The following is a 16,015-nucleotide window of genomic DNA, read 5'->3' on the forward strand; positions in this document are numbered from 1 at the left end:
GGCTCTATTAATTAATAATAAATTAATTAATTAGTGGCTCGATGTTAATTAGTGGCTCGATATTAATAATTAATTGCGGGGTTGAAATTGATAATAGATTAATTAATTAATTTCTGGCTAATTAATTAAATAATTAATTAAATTTCTGGCTTGATGTTAATAATGAGTTAATTTCTGACTTGATATTAATTAATAATTACTTAATTAATTGCTAGCCCAATATTAATTAATAATGAATTAATTAATTAAATCATGCCTTGATATTAATGAATAATTAGTTAATTAATTCATGGCTCGATATTAATTAATAATTAGAGTAACTATCAATTAATAAATGAATGAATTAATTGCTGGCTCGATCTCTGGGGGTGCACATGCTCACGCAGCTGTAGGACGTTGGTGGGGTGACTGAGATGGCACACGCCTGCACGTGAAGGGTGTTCTATTTTAATTCCTTCACTGGCTTTCCACAGTTCACGATTGAGGCTCTGAGCCCGCAAAGGAAGATAAAACTAAGCCGACACAGCAGAAGGGGAGGAAATAAAAGAATGAGGATGAAGGGGACGGAGAACATGGGACAGAAGGAAAGAGCAGTGCGGCCGTGAGAAGAGCATCGGGAGGACGGGCAGGATGAGCCAGCTAGCCAGCCAGTGTGGGTGAGAAGCAGAGGGGTTGATGGCCCCTCTAGAAACGGATCATCCCCACTGATTGTTTCTTGAGGAGTGGGTGCGATCGAGAGGGAGTCGTACCCCAGGGTGATCACGGGGGGAGGGCGGGGACAACTGACCCAAAGCGGTATGACCGTCGCTGTTTGGAGGCAGCTAAGGCGAGGGGTCAGGTGGTGAGGACGGTGGCTGCTGGTGTCTTTACCGGCTGGCTGAGTGAGTGACGAAGACGATGGAGTTAGGCTGGGCTCGTCAGTCAGACCATGAAGGACCCGATGGCTGTTATTTTAACTCTCGTTTTTATTGGCTTATTAGACTGCTCCACTGACCTTTGGACTTTGGTCTCTTTTTTGGGTGATTGTTTGTAATAAAAGCGCTACTTCACCTTGGCACCTAGCCCTTGCTTTTTGAGTGTCATTCGTCCTATCGGCGGTGGCGGGTTCAAGAGGCTTCCAGGATGCAGCCGGTGGTGTGGAGCTAACCCGCACCGTCCCACGGGCAATGACTTTAAGCATACAGCAGGATGAATGCAAAGAAATCTAGAGGGGTCCTTGAAGACCACCTGCTTTGGAGTACACAGGACCTCAGACTAGGGTGACACAGTGGCTTCAGGACAAGTTTCTGAGTGTCCTTGAGCCCAGGGGTGGGCAGCGTCGGTCCTGGAGGGCCACAGTGGCTGCAGGTTTTTGTTCCAACTGAGTTTCTTAGGCTTTGGGTTAGTCATTGAGAAGTCAATGATTGCTGATGAAGCCACTTATTGCTGCTGTGACAGTTTGGTGGTCTCGATTGTTCAGGTATCCCCACCCTTAATTGCTTATCTCAGTCTTAAACAGCTGCATTTGGTGTTTTTAATGGCTGCTGATTAGCAGTAAGATGCAAATGACCAAGGAGAGGAGCCAGCAGTCCTCCATCTTTAATTGTTTCCGTTTCCACCAGTGTGGATTCGTCATGCGATTATTTGGTTTAATAAAACACTTGGGAATGCGACAGGCTGACTTGTTTTAGGCTTCAAATCATTTGGATGACATCCTTGGAAAGGAAAAAGAAATCTACAATAGACTCTTCTAACAAGTGTGATGGAGTTGGGGTGCCAGTGAGCCCTGAACCCCAAACACAAAAGACACAACCGCCGCCCCGGGTTCAAATAATGGATGATTTATTTGACAATACCTCCAAAGTAACCAAAGCACAAGTTATCTTCCCTCCAGTTCGCCTCTCCTCTCTCCACCGCGCTGCCCTCCTCCAGTCGAGTGGTGCTCGTCTTCCTCGCCTGGCCAAGGCAGTGCGGCCCCTTTTATTGAGGACCCCAGGAGACAGTTCTTCCCTGTCCTTACCTTTAGGTACTGCAAGTCCGGTCAGGACGCCTGTGTATCTGCCTTGGGCTTCCCACCCGGGTAAGGAATCTTCTCCTCTGCTCAGATGTCCGTCCATCTGTTAGGGCAGCCTTGTCTGGGTGTGACATCCTTCCCCTCTTTTGGCCTGGGATGCCTTTCTCTTCACTCGGGACCTCCCATCCAGGTAAGGGGATTCTTCCCGACTCCTTCCCAGGATGCCCGTCCATCCCCTGTGCCACCTACACAAGCCATAAAATGAAATAAAATCGGAGATTGTCAAGGTTTGGTTTCCAATTAAGTAATTTCATTGGAAACCTGCAGCCACTGTGGCCCACCATGACCAACGTTGTCCACCCCTGCCTTAGAACATGTGTGCGGAGACCAGAAGATGGCAGTTTACAGATGTTGACAAATAAAAAAAACGTGCGAGCAAACGACGTAAAGAAGTGAAAAACGTAAACATCTACTAATAATGATTCTAAAGTGCTGCACTTTGCCAACCTACCTACCCACCCAAACACCCACCTATCCACCCAAACACCTACCTATCCACCTACCCACCTACATACCTACCTACCTACATACATACCAACCTACCTACCTACCCACCTACATACCAACCTACCTACCTACCCACCTACATACCAACCTACATACCAACCTACCTACCCACCTACCTACCTATCCACCTACTCACCTAAATACCAACCTACCTACCTACCTACCCACCTACATACCTACCTACCTACCTACCCACCCACTTATCCACCTACCCACCCACCTACCTATCTACCCACCTAAATACCAACCTACCCACCTACATACCTATGCACTTAACTCCCTACATACCTACTTACCTACCCACCTACATACCAACCTACCTAACTACCCACCTACATACCTACGCACCTAACCCCCTACATAACTAGCCACCCACCTACCTATCTACCCACTTAAATACCAACCTACCTACCTACCCACCTACATACCTACGCATCTAACCCCCTACATACCAACCTACCTATCTACCTACCCACCTACATACCTACTTACCTTCCCACCTACATACCAACCTACCTACCCACCCACCTACATACCCATTTACCCACTTACATACCAACCCACCTACCTAACCCCCTACATACCAACCTACCAACCTACCTACCTACCTATCCACCTACATACCTACCTATCCACCTACCCACCTACATACCTACCCACTTACCTACATACCCACCTACCTACCTACCCTGTTTTATTGTACTTCCATTTTGTAAGTTTGTTTGAGTTCTTTTGGTTCAAATTTTTAGTTCTACACCCTCCTCTTTTTTGTTCAGCCATGGAGTAGGGTGGGATGGGGTGGTGGCGGCGGTGGGATTAGAACGTTAAAAGAACATAGACGAGAACAGGCCATTCAGCCCAACACAGGATGAGGGTTCGGACTTTAGACTTTATTCTCTTTATTCTTGTATCTGTTCCCCCCCCCCCCCCCCAAATAAAAATAATACAGTATCGTTTCCACAAAAGATGTTGTATGTTACGTACAGATCCATATTTAGCACAGCTGTGAGGCAGGGGCCCAGGCTGAAGTGACCACCTTCAGCCACAGCCACACACATGAAGAAGTCCAATTCCCAGAGAGGACGTCCTCTACTTTATTATTACACCGACAGGAATTAAAATTTGAAGAGAAGTCCCCATTAGACAGTCAGAGCCCTGGAGACCAACCCTTTGAAGCGCCGCCACGGTGCCTCGTGTCATCAGGGCTCCTCCTCGCCGCCTCGGCTGGAGCCGTTGGCATTTCCATTGTGACATGAAGGCCTTGTTCAGGTTACCCAGACTACCTCACCTGACCCTCCTTCTGCTAGAACAGGTTTTCTCTTTCAAAGGAAGTGACTCACACCTACCTAACACTCGGCGAGGGCTTTTCAGGACAGCATTGATTACACTTGCAGTATTCATAAATAGAGTCAAAGAAAGAGAACCTGGAAAGCAAGGATGCGGCCGAGCAGTAAATATCAGAGCTCTGAAAGATCTTTAAAAGAAAAACACGCGAGTCATCACAAATGGGGAATGTGCCACCTTCGGCGCCAAAGTAAATAATCCTCCAGTCCGGTGTCTGCTGCTGCTTGTCAATCATGGAGCGCTGGGTTCACAGGCATAGTGCGCCTCTTGAGGGGAGTCGGGGAGAGGGGGGGCACTGTCTGGCAGATCTCTGATACTCAAGGTCTACAGAATGATTTTTAAGGGGCCATGTTTTCCACCACTGTTATGGAACTGTGCTCGGGTTTCGTCCCTGGCTCATCGTCTCAGGCTCAAACGTCTTTTTATTTCTATTTAGTCTTTTTGTTGTCCTCTAGAAAGTATGTTGTTATTGAATATAATTCGTGCTGGTCCCTTGTTTTGTGAATGTTAGTGCCGTGACCTTTGGAGGAAGAAGATCACGGGCCACATTAAGTGGCACTTGTTTAGAAGTTATCAATGTAAAGAAAACACACAAGAAGGTTCTATGTACAGTAAATACCCCAATATTAAGGCCCTGGGGGATGCCATGTCTACAGCCCTGCCTTTCTCCTTTTCTGTCAAGAACTTCCGGCACTTTCTATGTGTAACAATAAGCTCCTCCCCTCCTCTTCGGCAAAATGTTACGGCCTAATGGGGAAATGCCATTTTCACAACCCTGGCGTTCTCCTTTTCTGCTGAGAACTTCCGGCAGTTTCCACGAGTGACAATAACCTCCCCACCTTCAGCAGAATGTTATGACCCTGGGGGATTACATGTTTTACAGCCCTGCTTTCTACTTTTCTGTCAAGAACTTCTGGCAATTTCTATATGTAATAATAAGCTCCTCCCCTCCTCTGGGGGATTACATGTTTTACAGCCCTGCTTTCTACTTTTCTGTCAAGAACTTCTGGCAATTTCTATATGTAATAATAAGCTCCTCCCCTCCTCTTCAGTGAAATGTTATGGCCTAGTGAGGGAATGCCATTTTCACAACCCTGGCTTTCTCTTTTTCTGTTGAGAGCTTCTGGCAATTTCCACGAGTGAGAATAAGCTCCTCCCCTTCAGCAGAATGTTATAACCCTGGTGGGTTACCGGTTTTACAGCCCTGGATTTTTCCTTCTCTGTTGAGAGCTTCTGGCAATTTCCATAAATAACTATAAGCTCCTCCCCTCCTCATCAGCGAAATGGTATGGCCTTGAGGGGGTCACCATCTTTACAACCCTACCTTTCTCCTTTTCAGTCAAGAACTTCCGGCACTTTCTATGTGTAACAATAAGCTCCTCCCCTCCTCTTCGGCGAAATGTTATGGCATATTGGGGGAATGTCGTTTTCACAACCTTGGCTTTCTCCTTTTCTGCCAAGAGCTTCCAGCTATTTCCACGAGTGACAATAAACTTCTCCCCTTCAGCAAAATTTTATGACCCTGGTGGATTACATGTTTTTACAGCCCTGCCTTTCTACTTTTCAATTGAGAGCTTCCGGCAATTTCTATGTGTAACAATAAGCTCCGCCTCTCCTCTTCAGTTATATGTTATGGCCTAATGGGGGAAATCCATTTTTACAACCCTGGATTTTTGCTGGCGGCACGGTGGCACAGTGGGTAGCGCTGCTGCCTCGCAGTTGGGAGACCTGGGGACTTGGGTTCGCTTCCCGGGTCCTCCCAGCGTGGAGTTTGCATGTTCTCCCCGTGTCTGCGTGGGTTTCCTCCGGGCGCTCCGGTTTCCTCCCAAAGACATGCAGGTTAGGTGGATTGGCGATTCTAAATTGGCCCTAGTGTGTGCTTGGTGTGTGGGTGTGCTTGTGTGTGTCCTGCGGTGGGTTGGCACCCTGCCCGGGATTGGTTCCTGCCTTGTGCCCTGTGTTGGCTGGGATTGGCTCCAGCAGACCCCCGTGACCCTGTGTTCAGATTCAGTGGGTTGGAAAATGGATGGATGGATGGATTTTTGCTTTTCATTCGAGAGCTTCCGGCAATTTCTTTGTGTAACAATAAGCTCCTCCCCTCCTCATCACCGAAATGGTATGACCTAAAACGTGGACAGTGGTCAAGTCTGAGCAGAAAAAACTTGAAGTCTTCCAAATGCGTTGCCTACGTCAGATCCTGGGCGGTGCTCTTCAAGACCAACTTCGAAAGGAGAAACGTACTGAAGAAGTATGACAGTCAGCTGGCGATGGACGTGAAGATCCAACATAGGCACCTACGTTGGTTTGGACACATCTGCTGAATGGACATCATACAAATTGCTATGGTGAAGACAACCACAGACCACCAACAAAGATCTGGACAAAGCAAATCAAGAAGGATCTGAGGACCAGTCTCCACTTTATGAACCATCATGACAAAGTGACAACGTGTTCCCAGAAAGGTTTGCCAATTTATGAACAATCCTATCAAAGTATATCAAAGAAAGCTCTATGGAGAAGTATTCAGGTGGCAGCATTACACTTTGGGGGTCCTTCTCAGGGGTCGTGCCCTCTCAGTTCTTTTGTAAACTCTGCCTCCATATTGGAGAGAAAGCATTCTAGGGATTTCAGCCCCTGGTAAAAAGTGGACCACTGCTCGCTGCTCTTCTTTGGTGCAAAAGCGTTTACTCTTAGAAAACGACGAGAGAAACGGGTGGGTGAAGGTTGAAATTTGACCATAGTGACCATCAACACAACCACATCTCCAAAAGTGTACGGCCAACTCAAAATAAATGACCTTATAAGTGAACGTCAGATCAAGTCATCCATCTGCAGCTCAACAGAAGCCAAAAGGAAAATCCCAATTGAATTAATCTCGGGTTTGCATTACAAAGCGTGAGTAGGGGGGCCGTTGATATGGCGTACTGGGATGGGAGACCATCTTGGAGAAGCTTGGGTTGCTGCTGGTAGAGGTGTTGGGGATGCCAAGGGGGGGTGCTTACCCTGTGGGTCCCAATGCCCCAGTGCTGTCTTTGACTCTCTGGGGTCAAAGATCCCTGGGCATCATTCATAAAGAGTAGGGAGTGTCCTGCCCGCCACAGCTTGGTGATTCTGGCCCCCTAATCATCCCCTGTCTCTAACTGGCCGTCTCTCCTACCAGCTTCACCACCTAACAGCCAATGTGTGATGAGCATACTGGCACAAAAATGGCTGCTGTCGCATCATCCAGGTGGGGGCTGCACATTAATGGTGGTTGAAGTGGCTCCCTACTCACTATATACAGTGAGAAAAGCATTATATGAAAAGAATTATTAATATGAAGCCCGGAAATGGCCACCAGTCTCCTGTCCAGCTCGTCCAGAGCGTTTCCAGGTCATTTGGAAAGCAGTGCAGTCCTCTCCCCCCAAAGACCCCCGACAAGGCTGCATTTCTGAACGCCCAACTCCCATACCACCCTGCAGGGGTCTTAATCTGGTCCAGCCTTGAGGGATGTTGCCCCCTGTTTGTGTGGGAGAATGAACTGCTCCTGATAGGCCCATTCGCCCAATCCATCCATTATGGCCTCTTGGCCGAGGATGAATCCTTCCTTTATCCCACCCAGGATGCCTGTCCTCTGTTCCTGACACCTACAGCTGGTAGAGCAGCCTCCCACCTGACACATCGAGATCACACCTGAGTCAGTGGCACACTCAGCACAGGGCAACACAGTCCTTTGGATGGGATGTAAAACCGAGGTCCTGACTCTCTAGGGTCATAAAAGACCCTTGGGCATCCTTTGTAATAAAAAGCAGGGTGTATCCTGAAGTCCTGGCTAAATTGTCCACCATGGCCTTGTCGGTCTCCCCCTCTAATCATCCCCTCTCTCTCTCTCTCACCATTTCACACCTACCAGCTAATGTGTGGTGAGTCTGCTGTCACAAAATGGCCTCCGTCACATTAGTGGTGGTGACTGAAGTGGCTCCCCACTCCCTATGCAAAGCGCTATATAAATGTAAAGAATTCTTATTGTTATAACCACACTAATAATTGTTATTAAAGTGCAGATGGTTATTAACTTTAACCCTCACATTTGGTGCTGTTTAAAACTGAGGGGCAGCGCTGTCAGTCTTGTCATTGTCCATGTGGAGTCGGCATGTTCTCCCGTTACCCTTTTCCAGGCATTCTGATGTTTTTGTTCATTCCATAATTTGCTTGTTAGGTCCACCGATGTATGTGTGTGTGTGGTAACCCTCCATGATGAGCTGTTGGCGTTCCTGCCGTCCTCCTCATGCTGTCAGGTCAGGCCGCAGAACTTGGTGAGCCGAAGTCGGATTAAGCAGATTCAGGAAATGGATGGTTGGAATACTTCCTGACGTCTCTGCACAATAGCCGGACTCTTGCTTTATTTAAACTGTTATCCTTTTATTTTTTTCTTTATTCCCTTAAGGGACAGGAGGCGCTGCTTTATGTTTAAAAAAAAAAATAGAAAAATTTTGTCAAACGGAACAGTGCCCTGCTGGCCTCCTCTGTACAAACATAGGAAACACAGATGGCGTTCGCTGCATTGCATCACTGATACATTTGCTGACTACTATGAGATATCCAGATGTTTTTAGAGGTTTGGCTTCATTTCTACATTTTTTTTTTTTTTTTGTAGGACAGCACAATTATCTCTGTGCAGGAAGAAATGACTGCATCATTGACAAGATACGACGGAAAAACTGCCCTGCCTGCCGAGTACGAAAGTGTCTCCAAGCTGGAATGAATTTAGGAGGTAACAGTTTGTGTTTTTTTTGTTTTTTTTTTTACTTCTCTATTGTCCTCATCAGTGTCATTGAATCCGATTGGTAGATTTCTATAATGGGTGTAAAACAAGAAGCAGACGCATCCTTGACCCCATATAATGAAAATAAATCCAAAATCTTTTCACAAAGATAAAGACAGGAGTCCGATAGTGTAGTGACTTAAAGATGGCCAGATTGAGTTGGGGCACCCCCTGCTGGGAGTAGTTGAAAGCACAAAATATGTGCAACATGTTATGGACAAGAGCTCAATATAGAACTGGTTTAAAAATGGACGGACTTCTGGGTCATGTGAGTTCCAGACAGGAAGAGGCGGGTCCAGGAGGACCTACCAATGATATCTATCGATCATATCACGTCTATCTATCTATCTATCTATCTATCTATCTATCTATCTATCTATCTATCTATCTATCTATCTATCTATTATATAGTGCCTTTCACAATATCTATCTACCTATCATATAGTGCCTTTCATATCTAGCAATAGTATATATTATATAGATGCAATTTTAAATATATCTTTACATTCAGACAAACATGCACACATATTTGATATATGAGATAAAACTAATGGAACTGGAGCACTGCGCAGTGCATCTAAACAATGGTGCTATATGAAATCTAATTATTATATAGTGCATTTCATATCTATCTATCTATCATATAGTGCCTTTCATCTATCTATCTATCTATCTATCTATCTATCTATCTATCTATCTATCTATCTATCTATCTATCTATCATATAGTGCCTTTCATCTATCTATCTATCTATCTATCTATCTATCTATCTATCTATCTATCTATCTATCTATCTATCTATCTATCTATCTATCTATCTATCATATAGTGCCTTTATCTATCTATCTATCTATCTATCTATCTATCTATCTATCTATCTATCTATCTATCTATCTGTCTATCTATCTATCATATAGTGACTTTCATCTATCTATCTATCTATCTATTATATAGTGCCTTTCATCTATCTATCTATCTATCTATCTATCTATCTATCTATCTATCTATCTATCTATCTATCTATCTATCTATCTATTATATAGTGCCTTTCATCTATCTATCTATCTATCATATAGTGCCTTTCATCTATCTATCTATCTATCTATCTATCTATCTATCTATCTATCTATCTATCTATCATATAGTGCCTTTCATCTATCTATCTATCTATCTATCTATCTATCTATCTATCTATCTATCTATCTATCTATCTATCTATCATATAGTGACTTCTATCTATCTATCTATCTATCTATCTATCTATCTATCTATCTATCTATCTATCTATCTATCTATCTATCTATCATATAGTGACTTCTATCTATCTATCTATCTATCTATCTATCTATCTATCTATCTATCTATCTATCTATCTATCTATCTATTGTATTATAGTGCCTTTCACAATATCTATCTTATAGTGCCTTTCATATCTATCAATTGTATATATTATAATGATGCAATTTTAAATATATCTTTACATTCAGACAAACGTGCACACATATTTGATATATGAGATAAAAACTAATAGAACTGGAGTGCTGTGCAGTGCATCTAAACAAAGGTGCTATATGAAATCTAATTATTATATAGTGCCTTTCATATCTGTCTATCTTTCTATTGTAATGGATGGCACACACAGACTGGCATCCCGACCGAGGTTAAACAAGGATCCTTACCCAGCCGGGAGGTCAGTGCAATGGAAGGACCGAGGGAGATGAACACGGCTGAACATTTTCTCCCCCAGTACACCAGATGGCAGTATACCTGTGGTTGGGAGGGTTGGGATTCCCATACAGGGCATGCTGGGGTCTGTAGTACAGTGGGGCAGGCCTGCTGGGTTCCATGGGGGCCACTGGGCTGAATATGGATTTTTAGTTCCTACTTTCAGGGACTTCCAGTTGTCCCAGAAGTGCTTTTGGCGGGTCATGCTTTAGTAGATAAAAGAATCTGCCTCAACTGAATCAATATGAAGTTATGTCAGAAGGTGGAATGGCTGTCAATCTTCTGTTCTGCTCAGGGAGGAATAGAATAGAAGAAGGCATTAGCACACAGCGCCAACCCCTGGTTTGGCGGGTAATCACCATCACCAAATCCCATGAAGCTGCTTCCCCAAGTGCACACGCGTGACAGGGTTAAAGTAAGAAAGCTTTTAAAATGTCAACCCTCTTGTCATTCCTGGCTGTACCTTTCTTGATCTCCACTTCCGCTCTATCATTTAGTGGGGTTTATACTTGCACACATGATACTGGCATAAGGTTGAGTACCCCAGTTAGGGCAGAAACCTGGCGTAAAGAGGAGACAAGACAATGGCAATGGGGTTGGGGGCAATGTGACCCTGAAAGATACTCAGGCTTATCTGTCCTTACAGTGATTGCTCACGCTTATCCATCTTTACATAGAATGCCAACCCAGAGAGACACTTGGGCTTGTCTATCCTTACATAGAATGACATGCCAGAGAGACTGCCAAGCTGAGAGACACACGGGCTTAGTCATCTTTACTTAGAATGCCAAACCCAAGAGATGCTCAGACCTAACCTGTTTTTACATAGAATAATAATAATACATTTTATTTATATAGCGCCTTTCCCATGCTCAAGGCACTTCACAGAGTTTAAGAAAGAATGTCAGGGTATACAGTATAATGCATTGTACAAACCAGATAAATAAATAAAGAAGATTACGACAGTAAATTCAGAGATAAAGCCTAACAGACAACATAATTGATGGTCTCGCACTCACACACTGGTGTCATGAGCATCTTGACATGGAGGTAAACTGAGAGAAGGGTAATAAAGTCAAGTCGAGCTAAAAGCCTTCCTGAACAGATGAGTTTTGAGTTGTTTTTTAAAAAGAATTCATGGAGTCAGCTGACCTCATTAATTTCAGTAGGTCATTCCAGAGTCTGGGCGCTATACAACTGAAGGTCCTGTCACCCATGGAGTGTAGATTAGTGAGGGGCACAACAAGATTGCCAGAATCAGAGGACCTTAGTGGGCAGACAGGCACGTAGTGATGGAGAAGGTCACTCATGTAGTTTGGCGTGAGGTTATTTAAGGCTTTGTAGGTTATTAGTAGAATTTTATATTCAGTCCTGTAAGACACAGGGAGCCAGTGAAGACGGAGCAGGATGGGTGTGATGTGCTCGCTGCTGCTGGTTTGTGTAAGTCCTTGCAGCTGAGTTTTGAATAAGCTGGAGCTGTGATATAAGATTAGAAGGGGGACCTGCCAGTAGGGAATTACAATAATCGATGTGGGATGTGATAAAAGCATGGACAAGTTTCTCAGCATTGGAGAAGAAGAGGAAGGAGCGAACACGGGATATGTTAAGGAGGTGAAAGTAAGAAAGTTTCTTAATGTGATATATGTTGGGCGGAATAAGAGAGGGAGGAATCAAAAATGACACCAAGACTCTTTACAGTAGAGGCAGGTCTGATGAGATCACCGCCAAGATAGACTGAGAAGGAGCTCATTTTATTAAGTTGCACTTTAGTCCCAATTTGCAGGAGTTCAGTTTTGTTGCAATTTAATTTTAAAGTGTTCTGCTCCATCCAGGTTTTAATTTCACTGAGGCAGGTTGTGAGCTGAGAAAGCTCTGATGAAGTTCCACTTTTAACATTGAAGTAGAGTTGAGTATCATCTGCATAAAAATGATAACCCAGTCCATAGCTACAGATAATATGGCCAAGGGGAAGCATATAGTGCATCCAGAAAGTATTCCCAGCGCATCACTTTTTCCACATTTTGTTATGTTCCAGCCTTATTCCAAAATGTGTTAAATTCATTTTTTTCCTCAGAATTCTACTCACAACACCCTATAATGACAACGTGAAAAAAGTTCACTTGTGTTTTTTGCAAATTTATTACAAATAAAAACATTGAGAAATCCCATGTCCATAAGTATTCACAGCCTTTGCTCAGTACTTTGTCGATGCCCCTTTGGCAGCAATTACAGCCTCAAGTCTTGTTGAATATGATGCCACAAGCTTGGCACAACTATCCTTGGCCAGTTTCGCCCATTCCTCTTTGCAGCACCTCTCAAGCTCCATCAGGTTGGATGGGAAGCGTCGGTGCACAGCCATTTTAAGATCTCTCCAGAGATGTTCAATCGGATTCAAGTCTGGGCTCTGGCTGGGCCACTCAAGGACATTCACAGAGTTGTCCTGAAGCCACTCCTTTGATATCTTGGCTGTGTGCTTAGGGTCGTTGTCCTGCTGAAAGATGAACCGTCGCCCCAGTCTGAGGTCAAGAGCGCTCTGGAGCAGGTTTTCATCCAGGATGTCTCTGTACATTGCTGCAGTCATCTTTCCCTTTATCCTGACTAGTCTCCCAGTCCCTGCCGCTGAAAAACATCCCCACAGCATGATGCTGCCACCACCATGCTTCACTGTAGGGATGGTGCCAGGTTTCCTCCAAACGTGACGCCTGGCATTCACACCAAAGAGTTCAATCTTTGTTTCATCAGACCAGAGAATTTTCTTTCTCATGGTCTGAGAGTCCTTCAGGTGCCTTTTGGCAAACTCCAGGCGGGCTGCCATGTGCCTTTTACTAAGGAGTGGCTTCCGTCTGGCCACTCTACCATACAGGCCTGATTGGTGGATTGCTGCAGAGATGGTTGTCCTTCTGGAAGGTTCTCCTCTCTCCACAGAGGAACTCTGGAGCTCTGACAGAGTGACCATCAGGTTCTTGGTCACCTCCCTGACTAAGGCCTTTCTCCCTCGATCGCTCAGTTTAGATGGACGGCCAGCTCTAGGAAGAGTCCTGGTGGTTTCGAACTTCTTCCACTTACGGATGATGAAGGCCACTGTGCTCATTGGGACCATCAAAGCAGCAGAAATTTTTCTGTAACCTTCCCCAGATTTGTGCCTCGAGACAATCCTGTTTCGGAGGTCTACAGACAATTCCTTTGACTTCATGCTTGGTTTGTGCTCTGACATGAACTGTCAACTGTGGGACCTTCTATAGACAGGTGTGTGCCTTTCCAAATCATGTCCAGTCAACTGAATTTACCACAGGTGGACTCCAATGAAGCTGCAGAAACATCTCAAGGATGATCAGGGGAAACAGGATGCACCTGAGCTCAATTTTGAGCTTCATGGCAAAGGCTGTGAATACTTATGTACATGTGCTTTCTCAATTTTTTTATTTTTAATAAATTTGCAAAAACCTCAAGTAAACTTTTTTCACGTTGTCATTATGGGGTGTTGTGTGTAGAATTCTGAGGAAAAAAATGAATTTAATCCATTTTGGAATAAGGCTGTAACATAAGAAAATGTGGAACAAGTGATGTGCTGTGAATACTTTCCGGATGCACTGTATAAATAGAGACGAGAAGAGGACCGAGGACAGAGCCCTGAGGAGCTCCTTGTGTGACTGGCACTGTGCTGGATCTGCTCTTGCCAAGACTAACAAACTCTTGCCTATCAGTCAGATAGAACCTGAACCACTGGAGGGCAGTGCCAGATACCCAGCATGTTCTCCATTCTGGACAGTAGAATGTCATGTCTGACCTGAGTGTCAAATGCTGCACTGAGGTCTAACAGAATTAATATGCTAGTTTGTCCAGAGTCTGCTGCCTTAAGCAAATCATTGGTTACCCGTAGCAGAGCAGTTTCACAGCTGTGCTGCACCCTGACACCAGACTGAAAGGGTTCCATCAAATTATTAGAGGTTAAGTAATTGGTGAGCTGGGAAGCTACAACACGCTCAAGAACTTTTGACAGGAAAGGTAAGTGGGAAATAAGCCGAAAATTGTTAAGATTGTCAGCATCAAGACCAGACTTTTTTAACATTGGGGTTACAGAAGCAATTTTAAAAGTGAGCGGCACAGAGCCGGTGTCAAGCGATGAGTTTATTATTGTTGTAACATTCGGGATTATGGCATGAAGGCAGGATTTAAGTAGTGTGGTGGTGATGAGGTCCAGTACACAAGTAGTCGGCCTCATCTTACAAAGCAGGTTATTAACAGACGCAGATGTGACTGGTGAGAACTTAAAGAAGGAGCTGGATGGAGTGGGAGAACAGGGAGAGATATAAACAGATGATGGATTTATGTTAGTTGAATTATTTAGATCTTTAATTTTGTTACGGGAAAATTGGAGGAATTTCTCATCGACTTCAGTAGAAGAAGTAGTTGGGCCAGATGCGGGTTCGTGTAGTTTATTAACTACAGAGAACAAAACCTTTGGGTTATTGTGGCCACTTTCTATTATTCTGCCATAATGGATGTTCTTGGCAGCGGTTAGTGCTTCTCTGTAAGCTCTTTGGTGGTCAGAGAAAGCCTGGATGTGCACGGTGAGGCCAGTCTTACGTGACATTCTCTCAAGGCGTCGGCCAGCTGCTTTCGTAGATCGCAATTCTGAGTTATACCAAGGAGCTGAACGTTTAAAGGAAACCTCCTTATGTTTTAAAGGAGCTGTTTAATCTAATGCTGAGTGAAGGGCTGAGTTCTAGTGGTCAGCAAGACTGATGAAATAGGTGAAGACAGTAAAAGATCAGAAATGGATCCAGAAAGGATAGAGGGACAGATATTTTTAAGGTTTCTGTAAGAAATCTGTCATTTACAGGTAAGAGGAGGGAGAGATAATGAGACACTGAGAAGTACTGCTTTATGGTCAGAGAGTCCCAAATCAGTGCTGTAAATGTTGGCAACAGATAGTCCAGAAATACAGATCAGATCCAATATATGACCACCAGAGTGGGTGGGAAAATCAACATGTTGTGTCAAGTCAACAGTCCAGTAAGGATAGGAATTCATTTCTCAGTTTAGATGTGGGGGTATCAATATGGATGTTGAAATCACCGAGAAGGATAATTCTCTGAGAGTAAGAGCTTAGGTGGGTCAAAAGTTCAATCAGATCGGATAAGAAGGATGCATTGTGTTTTGGGGGACGATAAAGAACAATGAGTGAGACGGGACCCGATTCCGTTATTAGTTTAAGAGCCAGACACTCAAAAGACAATGGACAGTCAATCGGGATTCGTTTGATGTTTAAGTCTACTCTGACAATTACTGCAAGTCCTCCACCTTGCCTTGAGCTGCGGGGCTCTGTGTGGAAAGTGAATCCAGGTGGGGTCGCCTCCGTGAGAAACGTAAATTCGTTCGGGTTTTTGCCAAGTCTCCGTTAGACACAGAATATCAAGTTTGGTGTCAGTGATGAGTTCTGACAGCACTAATGCTTTGCCATTAAGAGACCTCGAGTTAAACAGTGCAATATTAGTTCATGAGGCTTCTTTTTTGCACAGAGCCGTGATCGGAGTCTATTTTCACATAATGTAAATTCGGCACACTGACACTTCTATTTT

General features: G+C 44.3%; 1 protein-coding gene across 6 annotated transcripts in view; it reads left to right on the forward strand.

Annotated features, from left to right (window-relative positions):
* Positions 1-16,015, forward strand: part of nr3c2 (nuclear receptor subfamily 3, group C, member 2) — a 281,622-nt gene that overhangs the window by 207,576 nt on the left and 58,031 nt on the right. For all 6 annotated transcript variants that reach the window (XM_051928121.1, XM_051928120.1, XM_051928119.1 and 3 more), the window contains exon 4: positions 8,541-8,657. In XM_051928121.1, coding sequence (XP_051784081.1) covers positions 8,541-8,657 — 117 coding nt within the window. The remainder of the gene's footprint in view (positions 1-8,540; positions 8,658-16,015) is intronic.

Source organism: Erpetoichthys calabaricus, chromosome 5 (genome assembly GCF_900747795.2).
Source record: "Erpetoichthys calabaricus chromosome 5, fErpCal1.3, whole genome shotgun sequence".
Taxonomy (NCBI): domain Eukaryota; kingdom Metazoa; phylum Chordata; class Cladistia; order Polypteriformes; family Polypteridae; genus Erpetoichthys; species Erpetoichthys calabaricus.